General features: G+C 41.7%; 1 protein-coding gene across 1 annotated transcript in view; it reads left to right on the forward strand.

Moving 5' to 3' along the window:
- COG6 (component of oligomeric golgi complex 6) overlaps nt 1-16,374 on the forward strand; it is a 284,653-nt gene that overhangs the window by 173,572 nt on the left and 94,707 nt on the right. Inside the window, exons 9-10 of the mRNA XM_029602762.1 lie at nt 13,425-13,553; nt 15,277-15,368. Coding sequence (XP_029458622.1) covers nt 13,425-13,553; nt 15,277-15,368 — 221 coding nt within the window. The remainder of the gene's footprint in view (nt 1-13,424; nt 13,554-15,276; nt 15,369-16,374) is intronic.

Consider the following 16,374-nt stretch of genomic DNA (forward strand, 5'->3'; position numbering starts at 1 on the left):
GAGATCCCCCTTCATCTTCTCCTGAACAAGAATCTGTTGCAGCAGGGACCTGTCCTTCACGGAGTTCCATCTCTGTTTTGTCTTATGGTTTGGCTGTTGAGAGTGGGGATAGTCCCCTGGTAAGAACATAAAAACATAATTAATTGCCATGCTGGGTCAGACCAAGGGTCCATCAAGCCCAGCATCCTGTTTCCAACAGAGGCCAAAACCAAGGCCTCAAGAACCTGGCAATTACCCAAACACTAAGAAGATCCATGCTACTGATGCAATTAATAGCAGTGGCTATTCCCTAAGTAAAATTGATTAATAGCCATCAATGGACTTCTCCTCCAAGAACTTATCCAATCCTTTTTTGAACCCAGCTACACTAACTGCACTAACCACATCCTCTGGCAACAAATTCCAGAGCTTTATTGTGCGTTGAGTGAAAAAGAATTTTCTCCGATTAGTCTTAAATGTGTTACTTGCTAACTTCATGGAATGCCCCCTAGTCCTTCTATTATTCGAAAGTGTAAATAACCGAGTCACATCTACTCGTTCAAGACCTCTCATGATCTTAAAGACCTCTATCATATCCCCCCTCAGCCGTCTCTTCTTCAAGCTGAACAGCCCTAACCTCTTCAGCCTTTCCTCATAGGGGAGCTATTCCATCCCCTTTATCATTTTGGTTGCCCTTCTCTGTACCTTCTCCATCGCAACTATATCTTTTTTGAAATGTGGCGACCAGAATTGTACACAGTATTCAAGGTGCGGTCTCACCATGGAGCGATACAGAGGCATTATGACATTTTCCGTTCTATTAACCATTCCCTTCCTAATAATTCTTAACATTCTATTTGCTTTTTTGACTGCTGTAGCACACTGAGCCGATGATTTTAAAGTATTATCCACTATGATGCCTAGATCTTTTTCCTGGGTGGTAGCTCCTAATATGGAACCTAACATCGTGTAACTACAGCAAGGGTTATTTTTCCCTATATGCAACACCTTGCACTTGTCCACATTAAATTTCATCTGCCATTTGGATGCCCAATCTTCCAGTCTTGCAAGGTCCTCCTGTAATGTATCACAGTCTGCTTGTGATTTAACTACTCTGAATAATTTTGTATCATCCGCAAATTTGATAACCTCACTCGTCGTATTCCTTTCCAGATCATTTATATATATATATTGAAAAGCACCGGTCCAAGTACAGATCCCTGAGGCATTCCACTGTTTACCCTTTTCCACTGAGAAAATTGACCATTTAATCCTACTCTCTGTTTCCTGTCTTTTAACCAGTTTGTAATCCACGAAAGGACATCGCCTCCTATCCCATGACTTTTTAGTTTTCGTAGAAGCCTCTCATGAGGGACTTTGTCAAACGCCTTCTGAAAATCCAAATAAACTACATCTACCGGTTCACCTTTATCCACATGGTAGAGAGTCCATCAAGCTAGGGCGAGAGAACATTGTAGAAATCTCATCTTTGTATGACTTTCCTCACTCCAAATCACGTCAAATCTTCAGCGATGTCTACTGTACTGTTCGTACATCTCACTCTGCATGTAAAACTGGCCCCAAAACCCTACACTACCACCAAAATCTCACCTTGATTTACTAGCTGGCCCTCCTATAGCAGTATAAATAGTTGACTATTATGAAAGCCTTATAAAGAGGCTCTCTCACTCTCTTCTCCCCTTTCTCTGTGCCCTAAAATGCCTTTGAAAAATTTGCATTTGCATCACATGATGTGATATTTATGACCCTAGTACATTTTGGCATTGGAAAAATGGGGTTGGCCCCACATTTTATAAAATACTATCATAAATCTCTGTGAATCCACATATGCATGGAAATGTTCTACTACGGATAGGTTTGAAAGTTAGGTTCATAGGGGTAATTTTCAAAAAGATTTACACACGTACTGTAAATGTAACTACTATTGTAGCAATTTTCAAAAGCCATTTAGCTGTGTAAAGTGCACCTACGTGGGTAACTCCTATGGACAATACAATGGCAATGTTCAAAAGCCCACTTACAAGGGTAAATGTAAAAATTGATTTTGGAAATCAGGCCCATTGTGTGCTGGTAAAAAGAAGTGGTAAAATAGTTGCCACACTATACCCTACTTTGCTTAAAAAATTCTTGATCTAACATCTTAAAGCTTTTCCTTTATAGGCTAATTAATATGATAATTATGATAGGTGCTGACAGAACTGTATCCACATGAATGGGCTAGAGCAGCGCTTCTCAACCAGTATGGCGCGACACACCAGTGTGTCACCAAGCACCGGCAGGTGTGTCGCATGCTCCTGGTCTCTCCCGCTGCTCTTCCTTCCCTGCTGCAATTGCCGTCGGGCTATCAGCACATTCAAGCCCAGTGGGAATGGCAGTGGAGCTAGAAGAAGCAGTGGCACCTGCGACTGACCTTTCCTTCCTCTCGCGCCTGCCCCCCCCCCCCCCATGACCCGGAACAGGAAGTGATACATAATAGGGATGTGCAGAAGGACGCCATACGTTGCATTTGGGTTTCGGATTCATCGGGAGGCAGATATGTTGCATTCGGCAAGGGGGCCCCCAGATACGTTTATCCATTAATTCCTATTCGTTTCCCCGCGAAAATTAAATTAACTACAACCCCCCCCCCCCCCAAGACTTACCAAAACTCCCTGGTGGTCCAGCAGGGGGTCCAGGAGCCATCCCCTGCACTCACACCCTCGCTGCCAGTTTCAAAATGGCGCCGATAGCCTTTGACTTACTATGTCACAGGGGCTACCGGTGCCATTGGTCAGCCTCTGTCACATGGCCATCGGCGCCATCTTGTGCTCCTACCATGTGACAGGGGCTGACCAATGGCACCGGTAGCCCCTGTGACATAGTAAGGGCAAAGGCTATTGGCGCCATTTTGATTTACTGGCAGCCCACGGCCCGAGTGCAGGAGATCGCTCCCGGACTCCCGCTGGACCACCAGGGACTTTTGGCAAGTCTTGGGGAACCCTCCTGACCCCCACAAGACTTGCCAAAAGTCCAGTGGGGGTCCGGGAGCTACCTCCTGCACTCCGGCCTTCGGATGCCAGTATCCAAAAGGCGCCGATCGCCTTTGCCCTCACTATGTCACAGGGGCTCCCGGTGGCATTGGTCAGCCCCTGTCACATGGTAGGAGCACAAGATGGCGCCAATGGCCATGTGACTGGGCTGACCAATGGCACCGGTAGCCCCTGTGACATAGTAGGTCAAAGGCTATCGGTGCCATTTTGAAACCGGGAGCCGAGGGTGTGAGTGCAGGGTATGGCTCCCAGACCCCCTGCTGGACCACCAGGGAGTTTTGGTAAGTCTTGGGAGGGGGGGGGGTCAGGAGAGTGGGGGGTTTGTTTAAATTGGGTCCTTTAGACGGCCGAATAATTCGGCGGATTCAGTGTATTCGTGGGGAATCGCGATACGTTTCGCTTCCCCACGAATACAACGAATAGGGCCCTATACGTTGCGGATGAGAAATATATTAGAAACGAATACACACCCCTAATACACAGTGCAGCGCGTGGGAAGGAGAAAGAACCATGCCGCGTGGAAAAGTAGCAGTGGCGGCGGCAGCAGCATCGCCCCCGAGCAATCGAAGCAGCCGGTAATCGGGAAAGGAGACAGCAGCATGAGCCTCCCGCGGCCGATAGGATTCTTCTTTCTTGGCCTGCGGGGGCTGGAGGAGGAGGCTGCTGCAGTTACCATTTGAGCTCGGGGGGTGGGGGGGAGAGGAAGTGAGTGAGAGAAAGAGAGAGAAGCAGCCAGGCTGCCTGTGTGTAAGTGAGAGAATGTATTTGATTGAGAGCATGTATGTGATTGAGAGAAACTGGTCAGAGAGCTGATGTGTGTGTATATGTGAGAGACAATGAAAGTGACTGCTCAGGGAGATGACTGATGTGTATGTGAGAATGTGAGACATTAGTCAGGGAGATGACTGATGTGTGTGTGTGTGTGAGAGAGAGAAAAAGCATGGAAGTGAGAAATCTGGGTATGTGAGAAAGCATGGGAGTAAGAAGCCTGGTGTTGTGGGGATGTGTGTGAAAGAAAGCATGGGAGTGAGAAGCCTGATTTATGTGAGAGAGAGCATGGGAGTGGGAAACCGGTGTGAGTCTGCATGCTTGAGAAAGAGACTGGTTGGTAAGGTGATGATGTGTGTGAGAGAAAGAGACTAGTGTGTGTGAATGTGAGAGAAAGAATGTGATTCAGGGAATGAGAAGCCTATGCACTTGGAAAGCGAGCATGGAAATGAGAGAGAGACTGGTGTGTGTGTAACAGAGAGAAAGTGATTATGGGAATGAGAAGCCTGTGCATGTGAAGAGTGAGCATGGGAGTGAGAAACCCTGGGTGTGTGTGAGACACAGTATGGAGGGAGAAGCCTGTATATCTGAAAGGGAACATGGGAGTGGGAAGCCTGTGTGTGTGTGTGTGTATATGCATGAGAGAGATCAGGTGACTGGTGTGTGTGTGTGAGAGAGAGAGAGAAAGAAAGTGATTATGGGAGTGAGAAACCTGGGTGTGTGTGAGACACAGCATGGGAGTGAGAAGCCTGTATATCTGAAAGAGAACATGGGAGTGGGAAGCCTGTGTGTGTGTGTATATGCATGAGAGAGATCAGGTGACTGGTGTGTGTGTGTGTGAGAGAAAGAAAGTGATTATGGGAATGAGAAGCCTGTGCATGTGGAGAGAACAAGCATGGGAGTGAGAGATTGGTGAGTGTGTGTGAGACAGAGAAAGTGATTATGAGAGTGAGAAGCTCGTATATGTAAGTAGAACACGGGAGTGGGAAGCCTGTGTGTGTGTGTATGGAATGAGAGAAGCTGTTCAGGAAGGTGACTGGTGTGTGTGTCAAAGACTGTTTGGGAGATGATTGGTGTGTGAGAGACAGAAATAGGTCATGGGGACATGACTGGTATGGTGTGTGTGAGAGAGACATGGGCCTTAAGGAAGAGGACCATGAGTATAGAGCTTAGCCACTACTGCTGCTTCTGGTGTGTGCTACGGCCTGCATGGAAGAGGACAGGGGTAGGAGAGCTGCTGGAGGGGGTAAGTAAAGGTGGCTTTTAAGTTTATTTTTCTTGATTGACTGCCATTTTAATTATTTAATATTATGTGATGTGTCTGCTTTTTTGAAATATTTTATTGGTGTTTGGAGAATTTTTAATAATTTTTATGAGGTTTTTAATTGCTGGATATTATTCTGTTCATAGCTGTTTTGAAACATTTATTCTGCTTATTAGTATAGTTTTACAATTATTTCTGTGTTGGGATTTATAGCTGCTTGCTAGTTCTGTTTTCCTAATAAAAGGTGTATCGGTTTTTAGGGTCTGATTTAATATTTGTAGTATTGCCTTTTAATAGATAGGGTTGCTCCTGTTTGAGTGTATTCCATAATACAGGTGTAACTGTGTGTGGATTAGTTTATGTGCATTATTACAGATCCTGGGAGTATGTTAGGTCGGTTCTGTGTCTGTTACGGAGATAAGATATTTTACTAGCATGTAAGCGTTTTATCAGTCTTATTTGTTGTGCTTTCTCAAGAGGACATGCATTGGTGGTAAACTGCTGTCTTTTCATAAGTAGGGCTATTGAGCCTGGAAGTAGAAGGAATTTGAGTTGCTGTTACTGAGATGACACCAGAACCAGAATATCTTTTTTGTAGGGTGAGTTGTATGGGGAATGTCATAATTCTGCTTTACATCCATTATTGTGGGTCAGGGGGGTTCCCGTGGATGCAAACTGTACTTTTACATCTAGCCCCGTGACGATCGTGGGTCAGTGTGTCATGCATGTGAGAACCAACTGTCAGGTGTGTACCGACAGAAAAAAGGTTGAGAACCACTGGGCGAGAGTGTACTCTTTTAGCAGGCAAGGCCAGAAGTGCTACCATTTCCATGTAACTATCAGGGATGGAAAAATATTTAGAAAAACAGTTGCTAGCCAACATTTTTTAGGAGCCAAGAATTTTTTTTTCCCTTTTTTCCCCCCTTTTTTCTCTCTTTTTAGTTAGTTTACTAGTTGTTGTTTGGGATTTTTGTTCTTATTTTTCTTTTCTTTTTATTCTTTGTTTTGTCTGCCTTTTAGTAGTTGTCTGGCTTCTTTTTCTTTAGTTTTACTTTTTGCTTTTCTTTGTTCTTGTCTTCACTCTCCTTCCTTCTTTTTGTTCTCACCAGGCACCCTTCCTTCCCTTTTCCTGCCTTCAAAGCACTATCTCCAGCTTCTTCTTGTCCCCTGCACTCTCCTGCCCACCTCACATCCCGAGCTATCCTTTCTTCCAGCTTTTTCCCTTCTTGGCCTCTGTTGTTCTACATGAACCGGTGACAAGGTGCAGCCACGGGTTACAACTTCCATGCCCTGGCTCAGGCCTCACTGTATCTCTCCTCAGCTCAGGGCCAGTGAAGACAGTATCTCTTCCCGGTCGGGCACCGGGAACCAAATTTTGGCAGCCAGAGTGACCTGAAACCCAGAATTTTTCCAGCCCTGGTAAATGTAGTTCATCTCGATGTGAGGCTTCAGCTAAAGCACTAGATGGCGCTATTGGAAAGGCATTTCTTTAACAGAGATTGCATTGAGATTTTCAATATGTATTAATAGACTGTGCAGTGCTGTAGTGTTCACAGGGCTTTTGTTTGACTTTTACATGCAGCAGGAGGGTTTTATATGCCAGACAGTATAGAAACGTTCTGAAGTACCAAGCTGTACATCTTTTAACTCCTAGACCTTTCAGGAAATTAGTAGTATGCACTGTACTGTGTACATAGGAGGGCAATTTTCAAGGATATTTATGCAGGGAAAAATATATTTACCTGGGTAGAATGCCAGTTTTGGATATTTCCCTCCCTCCTTCTGCCAAATGCGACTGGAAGTATATGCGGGAGTTCCATGATGAGATCACATTCAGGAAATGTGTTCCTGTGGGCATGCTTTGGGCAGGCTCGGAAAATAACATCTTCAAATTTACGCGCTTTAGTTTCCAGGGGAATTTTGCTTGCACACTTTGTACTCATGACAGTTTTCGAAGGGAAAGTACACTTGCACCTTTCCTTTGAAAATTAAATTCAGGGTCCGCAAGTACTTTGCACCTGGGCAGCATTGCTTGAAAATTGCCTCATACCCCCCCAGAAATGTGACAGTTTCTGTTTTAGACTTCCGGTATGCAGTTGGTTTGGCTATCAGCATAGAATTTCTCATGGTAGATGCATGTGTGATATACTGGAAATAAATAATTTCAGGAGGTGAGAATAGAGTTGTTTTCTTGAAGAACCCTTTGTACTCTACAGTCTTTTCGTTTTTGTGACTCTCACAGAAAAAGTCTGCGCTTTAGTGCGGGCAGTATTGTTTTCTGTGGGATTGATACCTCAGATGTCTTTGAATATCTTCAAAAACTTGGTCTAGCTTGGTCTGATCCCTGTCTTTGCTTTCCATAAAACCAAGAGTGAGAGAGGCTGATCCCCCCCCCCCCCCCCAAAAAAGGAAAAACTTTATACGCATTGATATAAACTTCCTGTTGGCACTGCATAATATTTGAGAGAGAATGCCACATTTCACACTCATATCTAATTATTTGTCAAGAAATGTAACAGGTTTCACACATCAGGAACAGCCTTTGTTGGCTGAATGCACAAACCTCAGAATGATCAGCCTATCTAACCAAAATGTTAATTTTAGTTTCTTGCTTGGCGCTGTCTGGGAAAAGGCCAGGAAAATAATTATTTCTTTTGGGAGGAATTATTTACCTGTAAGGTAAAACAAAGTAATACTGCTTTTTTTTTTTTAAGTTGCACAAAATGATTAGATTTGGAACATAGACCTTGTCTAAGTTAGAGCTAGAATGCTTTACGCATATTTATTGCACACAGATTTTGCGTATTTATACTAACAAATATCTGGTATAGCTATATACCTGAGAAAATAACTGTGACTATTATTTGTTAAATAATGTAAAACCATATTGAATATTCTAAGTATGGGCTTCTCTTTAAATCCTGTTGCTCTATCACAAGGGCTGGCCTGCATACAATATGTAAGTACAGTGTAAGCTACTGTGCAAAAAGGGTCTACTTTTAATAGATATATCCCTTCAGAATATGTTGGTTCAGCTGTTCCTTTATGGGACACATTTATATAAGATAAAAGGGAAGAAAGATTATCAGGCAAAGATGAGTTATACAGGGTCCTGGATTTCAAGAGTTCCTATTCTGAGATAGGGGAGTACTATAGAAAGGTGCTGGCATGGTGGGAGGATCTTTGTGAAGTAGAAGAACTGTGCTCAAATCTAACAAAGTGAAAAGTGCAAGCCATAGAAATTGCACAAAGTCACGTTTCCCTGCACGCGTCTCTTCCGGCCACCCGTGAGTGGTTTTGGTAGACATTGCAAACAGCCTTGACTCTGTCTCTATTGGTACTGTCACTCTCCAGCAAAGATGGGAGCAGCAAAACAAACCCCCACTTCTCAAACTCTGTGGCAGCATCAGTTTGAGGAGCAGCTTTAACTTCTGCTGCTTCTTGCTGTCTTATCCCAAATCCTTTTCTATGTCATGCAGCATGCATGTATACATACGCTCCTGCATACAGACGAACAGATAGACTTACTGGGATGCATCCTCCCCAGTAAGTACTCTCGCTATAGTGAAACGCACCTAAAACCATTATAAGGATTACAAGGGCAGCACATCTTTCTAGAGAAAGTGCATTAAGGAAAAAGAAACTGATATGATGAACAAAAGATGCGTATCAAAAGATAAGGGTAAAAAATTAGCATTCAACAAGTACAAGGAATCTTAGAAAGAGGACTGGGGGGAATATCTTGAAAAATTAAGCGAAGCAGAAAAGGTAGTCAGGATAGCAATGCTATGAGCAGAGGAAAAAATAAATGCAGTGAAAGGAGGAAATGCACAGATGGAATTGTAAGACAGAGGTGAAAGGAGGAATATGTGACGGGTAACAAAAAAGCTGCAATATTGACCAAATTACTGTATGTTTGTTCAGTGTTCAGCAGAGAAAGGATTGCTAAAGGACCACTGATTAAATATGGTAGAGGGATAATTAGATACCACCCTCATTTTTGGAGGAGAGGGTTTACATTGAACTAGCAAACTGAAAGTGGCCAAGGCAGTGGGACCATCTTGGGATATTAAGGGAACTCTGAGAGATTCTTTCAGTTTGAGTGACAGTTCTCTTCAGTCACTTGTTGGAGGCAGACTCAAGAAGGGCAGATGTTGCCATTCTCAATAAAGGTAGTACTAGGGAAGAAGCTGCTAACTATAGGCCAGTTAGTCTGCTCTCAGTGGTAGGTAAGTTTGATGGAATTAGTACTAAAGAAAAGGATAGTGCAATGTTATCAATCCAGAAGGCTGCAGGATTTGAAGCAGCATGATTTTATCAGAGGGAGATCCTGTCAAACAAATCTGAACAATTCCTTTTATTGGGTGACTGATGAATTAGATCAGATGTAGCATACTTGGATTTCAGTAAAACTTTTGACAGAGTCCTACATAAGAGGATCATAAATAAACTAAACTGAGCAGCTTTGGGTTGCGTTCCAAGGTGGTTGACAGGATTAGAAACTGATTGAATTGGTAGACAACAAAGAGAAGTGGCAAATAGAAGATCACTGCAAAGAAAGAGGAGTTATCAGAATGCCTGAGGGATCAGACTGGGGCTAGTTCTGTAAAATATTTTCATAAATTATATTTTCAAATGCATTTGTTCGAAAGGTTTTATTTTGCAGGTAGTACTAGGACCTGCAACAAAATGGACCCTTCTGATGGAATAGACCAAATAAGCCATGATCTAAGAAAGGTTGAGGAGTAATCAAATTCTTGGCAAGTAAGATGCAAAAAAAGTGTAGAGTCATACACTTGGGGGTGCAAAAATCCAAGGGAACAGTTCACAATATGGGCTAAGATACTGATGTTCAGCAAACAGTAGTGAGATCCTTGGGTACTCATATGTTATTATCTGAAGGATACAAAACAGTGCCAACAAGACAGTAGCCAGAAGCAGAGGAATGCTAAGGTGCAGAAGAAGAAGTTTAACCAGTGATATTGCCTCTGTACAAGTTATTGATGAGACCTCATGTGAAGAATTGTCTACTGTCTATTCCTCTAAAACAGGGGTGGGCACTTCCGGTCCTCGAGGGCCACAAACCAGTCTGGTTTTCAGGATATTCCTAATGAATATGCATGAGAGATTTGCATGCACTCTGCCTCAGTTGTATGCAAATCTATGTCATGCATATTCATTAGGATATCCTAAAACCTCGACAGGTTTGTGGCCCTCGAGGACTGGAATTGCCCACCCCTGCTCTAAAAGGATGTAGACAGTAGAACAAGATTGGCCAACTCCGGCTCTCAAGAGCCAGAAACAGACCTGATTTTCAGGATATCCACAATGACTATGCGTGAGATAGATGTGCATATGATGGAGGTAGTGTATGCAAATGTATCTCCAGCATATTCTTTGTCTATATCTTGAAATCCAAACCCGTTTGGCAGAGATGGCCACCCCTGTAGTACAAGCAATCCAGGGAAAGGCTATTTAAAATGGTGCAGAGTATACATCAAAAGTCCTGTGAAATAAGACTTAAAGATCTAAATATATAGAGAGGGGAGAGAGGGGGAATATGGTAGAGACTTACATTTTTCAAAGGTATAAATACTAAACAAGAAGCAAGCATTTTTCAGTGGAAAAGATGTTTTGGAACAAGATGTCCTGATATGAGACTCAAATAGAGTGGCCTGAAGAGTAACAATGGAATATATTTCTTCACAGAAAAGAAGGTAAATACATAGAACAGCCGCCCAGTGTAAGGTAATGGAAGCAAAACAGTAACAGAATTCAAGAAAATGGCATAAGCACAGGGCATCCTTAGTTGTGAAGGAAAAGTCAGAGATCAAGTAATCTTTGATATTACAACAGGAAGTAAATTGGGCAGACTTGATGGGCCCTACAGTGCTAATCTCCTTTCATTTTCTGTGTTTCAGATCATGTAACAGATAGAAAAGTTTGAAGATTTCACTTGAGATTGTAGCAGTTTCATTTCTGCCTGCTTCATTAAAGTGAAATGTCTCCTCCTTGTTCTCCCTACCACCATTTCTTTATTTGCATGAGTAGTAGATTCTAGCAGTGGAATGAGGGGACTGCAGCTGTATGGGTGAGTGGGTTTTGGATCATCCTGTCCTACAGAGGTGGGTCCCAGTTACACACTGTATGGGAGTGAGAGAATCAGTCAACACTGGGGAATTTGACTTCTTTCTCTCCTGTGCTCCTTTTCCCTCAACTCTTTCCTCATTCGCCAGAGCACTGGCTGCCATGTTTTGATCTCTCGAGGGGAAACACTGACCTTCCCTGTGACATTTCTACAGCATGATAAAATGGCATTCAGGAAGTTACATTTTCTGTACTGTAGATGCTAGTTTAAACATTTCCTATGATGCAGATTTCCTGCTCACTGCATCTATCCATAGAGTAAATGGGTAAAAGCACACAAATACTGTAGACTTGGGTATGCTTTCATGTTGTCAGAGATTCCTTTATATTCCAACCTTCCATTCCTTTATATTCCAACCTTCAGAAAGAGACTTAAGACATGGCTGTTCAAGAAAGCCTTTCCGGACTCTGACTGATGATCTCACCAAATACAGAAAGACGGTCTATCTCCCACTAAACTGATACGGACATACCAAACACTACACGTTCTTATTCTTGTTAAATTTCTATCGTCTTATTCTTCTTCTTTTCCCAGTTAGAACCATCCTTGTTTTATTGTAACTGATTTTTTTCTGCGCACTGTTATAACTTGTTATAATTTGTAAATATATAAAATGTATACTCATGTTATATTTATACACGTTTATAATGTATTGATCACCCCTGTTTTATGTAAACCGACATGATACGAATCTCCGTGAATGCCGGTATAGAAAAACTCAAATAAATAAATAAATAAAAATAAATATTTTTAATAGGTCTCGTAGACTGCCATTCTAAACATGTCAAATAGCCCCCATGCCTTAAAAGGGGTGAAAAACTTGAGCGAATGTTAAAGTGAATTCCAATAAAATATTCAGAGAGGAAATGCAGTTATAAAAATATAACATTGTTTCTTGGTTTTGTTTGCTGAACTTTTAATACAGCACAACAAAAATGCAAGTGACAAAGAGAATGAAGCCCATGTTGGAGACAGGCCATCAGCATACTCTGATCATTGTCATATGAATAGCTTTATTTTCTTTTGATCTTTTTTATCCTCATGCAGTCCTCCACCTCATCACTATCCCTCCATTCACAAAAGCAGACACAGGATAGGGGAATGGTATTCTTTGATTTACTTAATGAAGGTCTTGCCTAATATAATTCTGTGACTTGTCTTTCTAGACTCTTGATATTCCATAAAAGAGTAAACTTTCAAGAAAATGCTGTACAAAATCATTTTTCTTGTACCGGCTTTTGTTCCGGTTTATAGACTTCAGTTTCCCATTGAGAGCTTGATATGAGTAACACTTAGAATAAACTAACTTGTACATTTTTTAATGCTCAACAAATGGATTTAGCGTGTAGGAAGTAGATTTATTTGACTTCTGCGTTCTCCACAATTCAATGAAAATCTACTTCTGGTTCAAAAATCCACTCTATGTGCTCATTTGCTGTCAGTTGATGTGCTACAGTCTGTGAAAGAGAGCGATACTCAGAAGATGGTACTTTGTGGTGTTTGTTGTCATGAGTAGAAATGCTAATTTGTCACAGACGTTTATGGAGAATCTCACAGCAGAAAATAAATAGCATAAATAGCTGGTCGTCGTCTCATCTGTAGCAGACTTCTTAATGCTCGAGTCACTAAAGCTTTTCTCCCATTTTATCTCTATGGGAAAAATGCTTAGTGAATCAGGCCCTTACAGGGTCATTCATCAAAATGTGTTATGGCGTTTACACACGCAATAACACGTTAATACATGCGATAATAATGGTATCGCACGGCGCAAATTCAAATTTCGGGAGGAGTTTGGGCGGGAATTATGAAAATGAAAGGTAATATCGCACTGTGCGATTCGGCCATTTCAGAACTTGGGAGAAGGGAGGGGAGAGTGAAGTGGAGTGAGAGAGAGAGAGGTATCTTTTTTGAAAACTTATAAAATCAATTTTCTCTCTCTTTCACTGTCTCTCTCTCACTCACTCACTCACTCACTAATTGACTAAATAAAAATCTACTCCAGGAATGCCTCTGGCCTGGCCCCTTTTTTGCCTGTATTTTTGTGCCTTGCACCAGTTTAGCCAGGTAAATCTTTTGAAAATTGACTCCTATGGATATTGTAAGCATGACACATTACTGAAGTCACATGCTTAATTTTGATTAGTTTTTGCTTTTATTCATTTAAATTGTGAGGGCCAAAAATAATTTTTCAAATTCTCTTTTATATTGTTAATAGATATACCCTAGATGAATTTGGAACAGCGAGAAGAAGTGCAGTTGTTCGTGGATTTATAGATGCTCTTACTAGGGGCGGCCCAGGAGGTACTCCTCGACCTATAGAAATGTATTCCCATGATCCTTTGAGGTAAGATGTTGCCATCATATCTCACCATTATGCATTTCATTCTAGAAAGCTTATTTATACTAAAATATCTGCAGTTCATGCAGAGCTCTATGGAATGGATGCTATATTTGACTTTAGTTATGGGGACCACATTAGCCCAGGCCTCATGAACCTGCACTGGCTTCCAAATTTTTTAAGGCCCTCTGCATTGCCTTTGAATCACTAAATGATCAAGGCCTGTTTTATCTGAAAGATCATCTGTCTTACTACAAACTTTCACAAGTTTGTAGTAAGACTCAGATCTGAAATTGAGACACGCCTGCAGCTTCCTGCAGCTAAAGACTCCAGGCTGACTAGAACCTGTAAGCAAGCTTGCTTCTTCATCCCTAGACTCTGGAACTCTTTCCTAACGAGCCGATACAGTACAGTGTGCTCCGACGGAGTGCACTGTTAGCCGGCATTTGGAAGCACGTTTTGGATGCGCTGTTACCCCTTACTGAATAAGGGGAAAAGCTAGCGCGTCCAACCCCCCCCCCCGAACCTAATAGCGCCCACAACATGCAAATGCATGTTGATGACCCTATTAGGTATTCCCGCGCGATTCAGAAACTAAAACGTGCAGCCAAGCCGCACATTTTACTTTCAGAAATTAATTTCTCCGGGCGATATTAAGTTGGAAGTCCCGAAAGTTTAAAAAAGTAAAAAATTAAAAAAAAAAAAAATTAAAATGGGCCCGCGGCTGGTGAGTCGAAAACTGGACGCTCAATTTTGCAGGCGTCCGGTTTCCGAACCCATGGCTGTCAGCGGGCTCGAGAACCGATGCTGACAAAATTGAGCGTCGGCTGTCAAACCCACTGACAGCCGCCGCTTCCGTCAAAAAAAGAGGCGCTAGGGACGCGGTAGTGTCCCTAGCGCCTCTTTTTACCGCTGGGCCTAATTTAAATAAATTAAAATACTGTATTGCGCGCACAGGAGAGTGGCCTGTGCGCGCGCCGGGACGATTTTACTGTATCGGCCCGTAAGAGAGGCCAGACTCACCACTAACACTTTTACATTTTGTCAACTGATAACGACTTGACTGTTCCTTCAATTTTCCCATGTTAGCCAACAAACTAGGGCTCCATGAGATAGTGCTCTACTGATCCATTCTTTATAATTAATAATGCCTTATTTATTTATTTGTTTGTTTGTTTGTTTGTTTATTTATTTATTTGCTTACATACATGTTCTTAAAGGCTGCTTATACACAGCCCTAAATAGAGTACAGATTTCACATCTAGAGTCATGTAAAACAAAACAAATCTGTACAGAATCATTAAATCAATAAAAACGATAAAACATCAACCTCCAGACAGCAACAGCCAGAGCCTGGCCTAATACTGGCCAATGAAACTAACTGAATTTCAACAACCTAAGATCTGAAGGTAAGCTCCAATAAATGAGTCTGATGTAGCTGTGAGATTTTTTTAAATGATACTCTCACCTTATCACCCCATTGTTTGGGTCTTATCTGTTATTGTTCTATGAGGTCTATTTGTGATCTCTTGTTGAACCTTGACTTTATTGCTTTACTATTAATACATGATTTTGTCTATCTTTCCTTACTTTTGATTTAATTTTTATGCCTACTGATGTATGACTATTCTTCTGGTTTAGTTATTCTGCATTTTGTATCTTGCTGTGAATACTCTGGTAGCAGAGTGAGTCACAAATCCCTGTAATAAATAAATCCTTGTTTACATAGATATGTAGGTGATATGCTAGCTTGGCTGCATCAAGCTACAGCGTCGGAAAAGGAACATCTTGAGGCTTTGCTGAAGATGGTGACCATACAAGGTACAGTACTGGTTGGATGCAGACATGTAGCCTAATGGACAAACAATGATGTTTTCTGTATGAGCATACTAAGTAAGTGCCTCTGAAGAGGTCCTGGAAAATTGTACAAATTGGTGCATTATGTAGGCATATGTAAGTAGAATAATGAACTCCTACAGATTCCTCACTTCAATGAGGTATCCTCATCCCAAGTGGAGCCTAAACAGAAATGAAATGAGATACACAAATTAATATGGATTTTTTTCAAAACACTCTTTAACTATTGCAATGCATATGGTAGAATATGCTTGGACTGGTACTTCATACTGTATTTGTGTCACTGCATGCATGTTTGGTTGATAAGGTCAGGAAGTGAGCAAGATGTGTATATGGAAAAAAGTACTGGTTCTGGCATATATTAATATGATGTAAAGTACCTACCAGTTTGCCATTTGTAGGAGTTTTATAATGTTGTACTTTTATTTTAACACAACAACAACACAAAGAACAAAAAATTTGCGACCCTGTCGAAACTAACTAATATATACAAAAGGTATCGCCAAAACATCTATAAAAGATCACACCATCCACTTGAAGAACGGAGAGATTATCTAGGAGAACAGGACTGCATCAGCAAGCCTTTGTCAACGTGCTCAATATAAACTTGTTGAGCCGTCCGTTCTTTTCAATCATTTGCAGCCTGTCGGTATTCAAAAGCGCACTCTTTGGTATTCAAAACCACACTCTCCGGTGTATTTGAAATTCTGTTCAAAAACACACTCAGGTATTCAAAACCACACACTCTGGTGCATCTTAAATTCCATTATGGTGTTAGTTCACATATATATAACTGTATAAATTCTTGTTGTTCAATGTGCTTCAAAACCCACAATGGATATCACTCTCTTTTTGAGCAATTCCTCAGTGCATCAATTTCAAACACTCTCCATAGACAGTTTCCCAATACGTGGGTTGCTCTAGCAAGATGAAATGATAGCGAGTTCAAACCTCAAACACCCTATTCAGT

The sequence above is a fragment of the Rhinatrema bivittatum genome, chromosome 5, assembly GCF_901001135.1.
Source record: "Rhinatrema bivittatum chromosome 5, aRhiBiv1.1, whole genome shotgun sequence".
Lineage (NCBI taxonomy): Eukaryota > Metazoa > Chordata > Amphibia > Gymnophiona > Rhinatrematidae > Rhinatrema > Rhinatrema bivittatum.